General features: G+C 45.0%; 1 protein-coding gene and 1 long non-coding RNA gene across 3 annotated transcripts in view; one reads left to right on the top strand and one right to left on the bottom strand.

Moving 5' to 3' along the window:
- Window positions 1-1,184: 1,184 nt before the first annotated feature.
- On the bottom strand, window positions 1,185-10,255 carry LOC132535715 (uncharacterized). The gene is made up of 3 exons (XR_009547435.1): window positions 10,239-10,255; window positions 1,972-2,067; window positions 1,185-1,336 (listed from the first exon to the last, which is right to left on the bottom strand). It is a non-coding gene; the product is annotated as an uncharacterized LOC132535715 (long non-coding RNA).
- The window catches only part of NELFCD (negative elongation factor complex member C/D), an 18,946-nt gene continuing 18,632 nt past the window's right edge, over window positions 9,943-10,256 (top strand). Inside the window, exon 1 of one of the 2 annotated variants that reach the window (XM_016190875.2) lies at window positions 9,943-10,105. In XM_016190875.2, the coding sequence (XP_016046361.1) occupies window positions 10,019-10,105 (87 nt within the window). In that variant the 5' untranslated portion in view covers window positions 9,943-10,018. The remainder of the gene's footprint in view (window positions 10,106-10,256) is intronic. The other variant, XM_007529233.3, reaches the window with a different exon arrangement.

Genomic DNA, 10,256 nt, shown 5'->3' with positions numbered 1-10,256 from the left:
AATTGTTGTAAGAAGCCTCTGTCTTTCACCATGTGCTGCTCTGAACCCACAGTTTGGCAAGTTTTCTTCCAAAGTTAGTGAAAAGGAGTCAGAGTGTCTGAAAAAGCAGTCACAGTGTCTTTTTATGACCCATCTAGGAAGTCTCACACTGCCCCTGCTTTGTTCTATTCAACAGAAACCAATAACTGAGTTTATGGTTTTTTTAACATTCAAGAAGAGGGAAGATTAAATTGTATCTCTTGAAGACAGGAGTATTTTTTTAAAAAATTTATTTATAAAAAGGAAATATTGACTAAACCATAGCATAAGAAGGGTACAGCTTTGCGCAGTTCCCACCACCAGACCTCCATATACCATCCCCTCCACTGATAGCTTTCCTATTCTTTAACCCTCTGGGACTATGGACTCAACCACGATCATTGTGCAGCAAAGGTGGGCGCGAGGAATAACATCATTGCAAGACTGGCCAGCTCCTCATGGGGTGCGAGCGCTTCCACACTACGATCATCTTCTCTGGCATTATGCTATTCCACTGCAGAATACTGTGCCCCAGTATGGTTCCATAGCCCCCATGTCCACTTGGTCGATTCCAAATTATATTCCTCCATGAGGATAATTCCTGGAACCATTCATTCCACCCCGGTTCCATGGCTGCCAGTTCTTAGCAACATCGCCCCGCCAGATATTCGTCGGGATGCGGCATCATCTAAGTTCATTTCCCACGTCTACGCTCGACCGGACCTGCCAATATACGCGGATATCTTCGCCCACCCTGTCCAACGCTTGACGTCTCGTCACCCAATCTGGTCCCCTACTCCTACACTGAACTTCTCTGTTCCAGACTCTTGGAAACAGAGTTGGCAGTCAGCTGAGGTAAAGAACAAACACCTCATCACAGACCCCTGCAAGCATCAACCCGGCTTTGACCTAGCACGTTATGATTGGGCCCTCCTCACTCGCTAGCTATCGAACAGGCCATGGCTGGTGCGTCGCTATGTTCCATCGCTGGGGAGCCAGAGACGACCCGAACTGCCCCTGCGGCTACAGACAGACTATGACCTACATAGTCAACGACTGCCACCTCTCCAGATTCAAAGGAGGTCTCGAAACTTTACATCAGGCTCAACCTGATGCTGTTGACTGGCTACGGAAGAAGGGCAAACGCTAGAAGAAGAAGAATTGTGGGATGCAAAAGGTGGAAGGTCTGGCTTCTGTAATTGCTTCCCCGCTGAACATGGGTGTTGACAGGTCGATCCATACTCCCAGCCAAAGACAGGACCATACTCCCAGCCAAAGACAGGAGTATTAAAAAGACTTCATGATGGCAAGTGAGTCACTTAGAGAAGCAAAAAAGAAAAAAAGAAATTAAGAATGGCAACTGTATTCTCTCTAAATTATTGTATGCACTGTTATCAGATTGTTGTCATTAACATTTGCTTATCAACAAGGGCAACAAAAGGGAAAATAAATAAATAAAATTTAAAAAAAACATTTGCTTATGTGATTTTCCTGCTCAAAACCCTTCATAGTTTGCTACTTCCTATACATATAAGAAGGCTGACATCTTCAGCATGTAATCCAGGATGTTCCATGATCTCAGACCACTTTCCCATTTATTCTTCCACTGTTCTTTTCTCCTTCTAATGGATCAACAGAACATTCATCATTTGTCCCCCTAGTTAGGTTATTTAGTACAAAGTCTGGAATCAGAGAAAATACAAATGCTAGGGATAAGGACTGGAGAGGTCTCAATATACTGATAAATTTAAGTGTGGGATGGATAAGACTTCCAAGGAGGAACGCAGAAGAGTCCACAGGCTCTGTAATATCTAGAAAACAAGGAAAAACTAAATAATGGGCAAGATGTCTGAAATGTCTAAACAGTTGAAAATATAAGACAAAAATCAGCAAAGTGTGGTGCTGTAGAGACAGACACAGACACAGTAGAAAGATCAAGAAGTATGGAACTACCTTGCAAGTTACTGCTGAAAGATCAAACAGAAAGTAGACAGACAAGTGTGGTCTGTGGCCACACAGAAAGAGCTGACATTGGTTGTAGCTCAGTGGCTGGAAGGAGACAAAAGACAAGAGATAACTGAGTGTTTATTATGCACTCACCTTGTAAGACCCTTCAACCCCTGCACCCCAGTGAAAACTCCTAAAACTCTCTCTAATGTGTCCATTACCACACATATACCTTCACTCCCCCATCAAGTCTCACCCTGTGAGTTCAGCAACAGCATCCTGACTGGCCTCCAGACTTTTACTTTGCTCCCTTCAGAATCTTTCTCCATGGCAACCAGAATGACTTTCTAATCTTGTTACTCTTATGTTTGAAATCTTCCTTTGAGGGATAAAGTCCAAGTTTCAAGGTCACCTGGCTCCTGCCTACACACTCCATTCATGTCTATACCCCAAATATTTTCATTCACTGTCATCTTTTAGTTTCTCAACTATTCCCTATTATCTTTGTCCTCCAGATTTAAGTCTGAAGAAGTCTCCGATGAAACATCTGAATCATACAAAGGATATTTTTTAACTTCTCTCTGAGGTCAAGCCCTGCCTCTCTACATTTTCCTTTAAAAAATATTTACGTATTTATGAGAAACAGGAGGAGGGGAGAATCACTCTGGCATATGCAATGCCAGGGATGAAACACCGGACCTTGTGTTTTAGAGTCCAGTACTTTATCTACTCTGCCACCTATTAGGCTGCTCTACATCTTGCCTTTTATCTCATTTAAAAAAAATCGGGGCAGGAGAGACAGCATAATGGTTCTTCTTCTTCTAGCGTTTGCCCTTCTTCCGTAGCCAGTCAACAGCATCAGGTTGAGCCTGATGTAAAGTTTCGAGACCTCCTTTGAATCTGGAGAGGTGGCAGTCATTGACTATGTGGGTCATAGTCTGTCTGGAGCCGCAGGGGCAGTTCGGGTCGTCTCTGGCTCCCCAGCGATGGAACATAGTGGCGCACCAGCCATGGCCTGTTCGATAGCTAGCGAGTGAGGAGGGCCCAATCATAACGTGCTAGGTCAAAGCCGGGTTGATGCTTGCAGGGGTCTGTGATGAGGTGTTTGTTCTTTACCTCAGCTGACTGCCAACTCTGTTTCCAAGAGTCTGGAACAGAGAAGTTCAGTGTAGGAGTAGGGGACCAGATTGGGTGACGAGACGTCAAGCGTTGGACAGGGTGGGCGAAGATATCCGCGTATATTGGCAGGTCCGGTCGAGCGTAGACGTGGGAAATGAACTTAGATGATGCCGCATCCCGACGAATATCTGGCGGGGCGATGTTGCTAAGAACTGGCAGCCATGGAACCGGGGTGGAACGGATGGTTCCAGAAATTATCCTCATGGAAGAATATAATTTGGAATCGACCAAGTGGACATGGGGGCTACGGAACCATACTGGGGCACAGTATTCTGCAGTGGAATAGCATAATGCCAGAGAAGATGATCGTAGTGTGGAAGCGCTCGCGCCCCATGAGGAGCTGGCCAGTCTTGCAATGATGTTATTCCTTGCGCCCACCTTTGCTGCAGTTTTTATGAGATGTTTGTGAAATGACAGAGTGCGATCGAGAGTAATGCCAAGATAGACTGGCTGGGCTTCATGCCGGATTCTCGTATCGTCAAGCTGCACATTAAGCTCATGCGAGGCCGAGGCATGGTGTAGATGGAAAACAGATGATACTGTTTTTGCAGTGCTAGGGATTAGTCGCCATTTTTTTACAGTAATCAGATATCAGAGACATGTCTTTCGTGAGTGTTTCCTCGAGGATGTCAAACTTGGATGCCTGAGTTGCACAGCAGATGTCATCGGCGTAGATGAACTTCCTTGAAGAAGTTTCTGGGAGGTCATTGATGTAAATATTAAATAGCGTAGGAGCCAGAACAGAGCCCTGGGGGAGGCCACTTGAGACAAGTCTCCATCTGCTAGGCTTGTCACCCAGATGCACCCGGAATCTTCTGTTTTGGAGAAGAAACGATATAGTGTTGGCCACCCATGGAGGCAGACATCTTGAGATCTTGACTAGGAGACCACGGTGCCAGACCGTGTCACAGGCTGCTGTGAGATCAACAAAGACAGCACCTGTCTTTAAATTCTTCTGGAATCCATTCTCAATGTAAGTTGAGAGGGCCAGGGCTTGTTCGCAGGTAGATCTTCCTGGGCAGAAACCAGCTTGGGCGGGTGATAGGAATTTCTCTGTAAGAGGAGAAATACGTGACAGAAGCAGCCTCTCAAGGAGTTTGTAACACACGGAGAGGAGAGAAATTGGTCTATAGCTGGCGGCCAGGGTTGGGTCTTTCTTTGGTTTCAAAACCGCTATAATCTTCACACAACACCAAACTTTGGGCATAGACTCAGATTCCAAGATGTGGGACAGGAATGAAGCGAGCCACTTCTTTGCCGCGGGTCCCAGGTTAAGAATGAGTTCTGGGGTGATGTTATCATAGCCAGCAGCCGTTCCCGGTTTAACCCTCTTCAAAGCGTCTTCCAGTTCAGACAGTGTAAAGGGAGAGAGTTTTGGAGATGGACAAGATAACCGGAAGTGGGATGACCACTCATGGGAAATTTCTTTTTTCCAGACTGGGTCGATCTTAGCACGTCCAACTTGAGTTAGGTGACTGGCCACTGAGTTTGGAGATACGGGAGGATGGGAGATGGGAGGGGGTTGGCTACCGGCACCCAGTCTGTGAAGAAGCTTCCAGGCCTTCCTACTTGAGTGGGTGAAGTTCAGACTTTCAGAGTTGTTGCCAGCGGGCTTGGCGTGCTGCATCCAGGGAGGCAATGAGATGGTCAGCCACATCTGGGTCGCCCGACTCATCATACTGCTTTAGTAGTTGCTCGCATTCAGCATCAAGCAAGGCGTATAGTTAGCACATCTCCCACGAGGAATGGCTTGGGAAGCTGCTTTGAAGATGGCTTGGCGGAAGCGCCTGTAGGAATCTTCAGAGGGGATAGAGTTAATTGGAATTGCAGGAATAGATTTGTTGGTAAGATCACTGAACAGACGCCAGTTTGCTTTCAGAAAGTTCCATCTTAGTTTCTCTGAGCACAGAATCAGTGGGAGCTGGAGACCAATGTGGATGATGGCTGGGAGGTGATGACTGTGCGGGAAGATCTTGAGAACTTGTCTTGTAGCGGGAAAGGCTTAGCTGTTGACTGTGCTAATCCAGCACAGGTCAGGTGATGAGTCTTTATTCCATCTAGCACTGTGAAAAGAGCCTGGCTGTTTGGGATAGTATAATAGGGAGAGGTTATTCGCTGAAGCCCGGTCGGCTAAGATAGAGCCGTCAGCAGGAGTGGAGGAACATCCCCAGTCTTGGTGATGACTATTAAAGTCTCCAACGTAAACGGCTGGGTGATTCAGGCTAGGCAGGACCTCATTATCCCATGAGGCACTGGGAGGCTTATATACATTGACGAGCTGAATAGTTCCAATAGTAATGGAGTCATAGAAGGTTGAAGAGGCCGTGTGGTAAACGTCCGCAAGACACTATTTGGCGTAGATGGCTCGGCCGTGTTTAGGATGGAGATTATAGCGTATTAAATCGAATCCACTGATAGTGAATCGAGCAGCTTCATCAACTGCTATATGTGTTTCTTGTAGGCAGATAACATCTGCCTGATGCTGTATCGCCAGTTGACCAATAAGAATGCGTTTGGCAAAGGACAGCCCCTCAACATTAAGCTGGAGAATTCGAAGAGCAGGACCAACAGCTTGAAAGCTGTCAGGAGCTGCTTGTTGCTGGCTTTGAAAGTGACTGGGATCCATACGGATTCAGTAGGCTAGGAAGGATCGTCAGTTTCCCCAATGAATGGGTACTCACGAGATGCACCACGGGAAGGTCGATCCAATGCATCCCAGCATGATGGTTATGCAAACAGAATCTCATGCCTGAGGCTCTAAAGTCCTAGGTTCAATCCCCCGCACCACCATAAGCCAGAGCTGAGCAGTGCTCTGGTGTTTTTCTCTCTCTTCTTCTGCATCTCTCTCAAAAATAAAAAAGAGATGGTTTTTCTTGTCTTTATTCTGCTATTAGAATTATATAGATTGGTAGTCGAGCGGTAGCACAGCGGGTTAAGCGCAAGTAGCAAGTAGCGCAAAGTGCAAGGACCAGCTTAAAGATCCCAGTTGGAGCCCCCGGCTCCCCATCTGCAGGGGAGTCGCTTCACAGGTGGTGAAGCAGGTCTGCAGGTGTCTCTTTCTCTCCCACTCTCTGTCTTCCCCTCCTCTCTCCATTTCTCTCTGTCCTAACAACGACGACAACAATAATAACTACAAGGATTACAAAAGGGAAAATAAATAAAAGAAAATTAAAAAAAAAAGAATTATATAGATTATACTTTACATGTCTACACCAGGACATAACACTAACAAGAACTTGGTAGATTCAATTCTTTCAGTAGATTAAGTATAACCAATTTCTTATTTCCATGGAAATTCTCCATCAGAATTTTTCTTAAACAAGAATATAACTTTAATGACTTTAGAGAATTCAAGTAATGCAAGCTAATTTGAACACATCAGATAAGGCTTTTCAAAAATAACACGTCTTTCTTGGGAAGCAAGACCTATAGATCAAATTATTCTAAATCATTTTGACTTATAGACTGAATATAATTAGGGGGGCTATTTGTTAATCCTTTTAATATTAAGTAAGCTTTTGGTGAGGGGAAGATGAGTTAACTAATTCTTGATTCTATATAACAATTAGTTTTACATATATTAATAGTACAGTACAAGTACTATTAAAAAAAAAATCCAAGACAAGAGGTAGTAAAAGTTTAACATCCATCCATTCTTTGTAATATGTTCAGAAAGCAAATGAAAATGAACCCTGAGACAAGGAAACAGCAGAGGCATTCATTAAATTAGTATAATTCTGTGAATAGAAGTTGGAATTTAATTCATTGAATATGAAGTCACAGACTTCTGCCTCCAATCACTTGCAAGACACTTGGGCCTAGGTACTCTACTGGCATGTTCCAAACTGAACACATTATCCAACTTGTTACCATCTCTTGCAGAAGCCTGCCCACCTCCTGGGTTCCCAGTCTCTGATGTGTGTCCTAGCAGGTAGGCTACAAATCTTGGCAGAATCTTCCTGAGGCACTCCTTGCCCACCCCCCCCCAATACTGCTGCAGCTGCCCACTCTCCCCAGTCACCAAATTTCCTGACTTGTAACTCTCAGTGAAGCCTCTTGACTGGCATTCTCATCTCTAAGCCTCCTCCATTAGTTCTTTCACTTTAGTTATGAAAAGCTTCCAAAACCCAGATACGATCCTGTCATCTTTTCAAAGCAAACACACACACACACACACACAGACACACACACACACACACAGACACACACACACACACACACAGACACACACATTTAATCCTCATCATAGTAACAAGTACTGAGCACTTGTGTGAAGCTACATGCTCAACACTTCACACTTACATTAAATTCCTCCCTACCACGCCTCTGTGAAAACCTCTCTCTCTAACACCATCACAATCCAGTTGCCTAGTCCATTTCACCAGGCTTCGCCTGGGCATTCCAAGAGCCAGTTTTTATGGTGTTTGGATTCAAGGCCAGGACTTATCCTAGAAGCTTTTCTCTCCTAAAGTACCTTTCCTTGGTCTAGCTTGCTTTGATCCTTTTATCATGCCACACTCAACTTAAATGCAGCCATGTGTCATATCATGTGTATTTCATTCAGTGATGAACCACATACACAGCTGTGGTCTCAATAGACTGTACCATAAATCTAGGTGTGCAGGCGGCTGTATCATATAAAATTGTGTAATTTCCCTCTATAAAGTTTGCATAACAACAAAATCATCTAACCACACATTTTTCAGACTACCTGTCCGTTAAGTGGAAGATGATTGTATAATTTTTCCTAGCTGAGCCTGCTCTGACGGCCTGAACATCATCACAGAGGCCATTTCCTAACATCACAGAACAATAGCATGCTACTCTTTGTCATCGTTTTTGTTATCTGTTCAGCTCCCTCAGTAGAAAGCTGGCTCTCCGAGAGCAAAGGCCATGTCCAATTTGTTTAGCAATGTGCTCCAGTTCTAGCCACTTAATGAATATTCAAGAATTAATGAACAAAAGATGCAAGGTGCTTGTACGTGGTTGAGATAATCAATATTCTGGAGTCTGACATGAGTAGGCATCCAGATCCCACAGTACTAAAATTCCTGCTCAAAACTTAACTGCAATAATTATCAAGCTGTCCATTTTTCTTTTATACCTTCTACTATGTGCTGGAAGGAACCTGTACTAGGGACTTTAAATACATCACCTCAGGGGCTGCAGAGATAACAATGGTTATGCAAAAGACTTTCATGCCTGAAGCTCTGAGGTCCCAGTGAGTCCTTAGAGCCACAATAAGCTAGAGATGAGCAGTGCTCTGGTCTCTCTTTTTGTATATCCCTCTTTCATTAAAAATAAATAAATATTTTTTAAAAGCATCATCTCAGTTATCCTCAGCATCTCTCCATGGAGTAGAACTTCTTTGCCACGGCTGCATTAAAACATTTGTGGAATCTGTGCACACTTACCTTAGTGAGCCCTTCTTCAACAAATAATTATTCATTCAACATTAAAAATCATATTTTAGGGAGTCGGGCGGTAGCACAGTGCCTTAAGCGCACGTGGCGGGAAGCACAAAGGCCAGCTTAAGGATCAAGATTTGAACCTCCACTCCCACCTGCAGGGGAGTCGCTTCACAAGCGGTGAAGCAGGTCTGCAGGTGTCTCTCTCTCTCCCCCTCTCTGTCTTCCCCTCTTCTCTCCATTTCTCTCTGTCCTAACAACTACGACATCAATAACAACAATAACTACAACAATGAAGAACAACGGCAACAAAAGGGAAAATATAAAAAAAATCATATTTCATACTGTATTAGATTTTTTCTTTCTTATCGCTTTCTTTTTTAGGGAGTGAAGTGGGGGCAGAGGTACTTTTTCCCCAGGAATCTGTATTCACATTGATTTTTCAGAAGAAATACATTTCATTAGGATACATAAACATTTCTGAAATATAACATTATCGGGGAGGGTGGTGGCGCACCTGGTTGAGCGCACATGTTGCAGAGCACCTATGTTGCAGTGCACAGGGACCCAGGTTGGAGACCGGGTCCCCATCTGCAGGGGGAAAGCTTCATCAGAGTGAAGCAGTGCTGCAGGTCTCTCTCTCTCTCTCTCTCTCTCTCTATATATATATATATATATATATATATCTCACTCTCTCCCCTCTCAACTTCTGGCTGTGTCTATCAAATAAATACAGATTAAAAATTGTAAAAAAATATATATATAACATTATCTGGGCCCTCCCCACAGATCTGATTATTGGCCTCATTGGGAATATGTCCTATCAGTAAAGTAGTCCAGGTGACTGTAAACAATATGAAAAATTAGCATTGTGCTAGTTTGTTAATACCAATTATATTTATAAAAAATATAATACTGATTGGATTCATCATTATAATGTTCATTTTCTTCTAACGTTTAAAAGAATTGGAAGCCCCAGGCCTGAAATCCTCTTGCTCTTGTGCCCAGTTGTCAGAATGAGAAAACAAAAGTTCACAGTACCAAAGAACATGTAGCTCAGAAGAGATGGTGGAACTGGGAGCCAAACCCAAGTCTAGTATGATTTTAGTACCAACTTTCTGCCCTGAGGCAACATTTCATGGAGCCAAACTGGCCTTCCACTAGGCTGGGAATGTATTTTTTAATTTTTTAAATTCATGATGTATAGTAGGTTACAAGATTATAAGATTATAGTGCATAGTTCCACAGAACACCCACCACCCAAGTTCTGTATCTCCACCCTCCCACATCCCAAGACAACCACTGAAATCAGGCCTGGGCGGGTATGGGGCAGTAGCTACCGGCCCTCGCCCCGCCCCGCCGCCCAAGCCCCGCCCCTCATCCCCGGCCCGAAGACGCGCCTGCAGAGGGCGGGGCCACGGCGTGCCTGTCCTGGGCCCCCATTGCGCCTGCGCAGCGTGGAGACCATGTCGGGGCCTGTGCCAGGCGCCATCATGGACGAGGACTATTTCGGAAGCGCGGCCGAATGGGGCGACGAGGCGGACGGCGGCCAGGTGAGGGGGGCTCTGGGAGCCCCCAGTAAGGACTTTTGGTCTCCGTCGCTAGTGGGCCGGCCTCGCCCCGTCCACGGTTACAGTGAGGTTCAAGCACAGCGACCCCGTCCCCTCCCGAAGTTCGTCGCCTCACCCCCGCGCGGCCCCCGGG

Source organism: Erinaceus europaeus, chromosome 1 (genome assembly GCF_950295315.1).
Source record: "Erinaceus europaeus chromosome 1, mEriEur2.1, whole genome shotgun sequence".
Lineage (NCBI taxonomy): Eukaryota > Metazoa > Chordata > Mammalia > Eulipotyphla > Erinaceidae > Erinaceus > Erinaceus europaeus.
The sequence above is the reverse complement of the archived record's forward strand: the minus strand, read 5'-3'. Positions and strand labels throughout refer to the sequence as shown.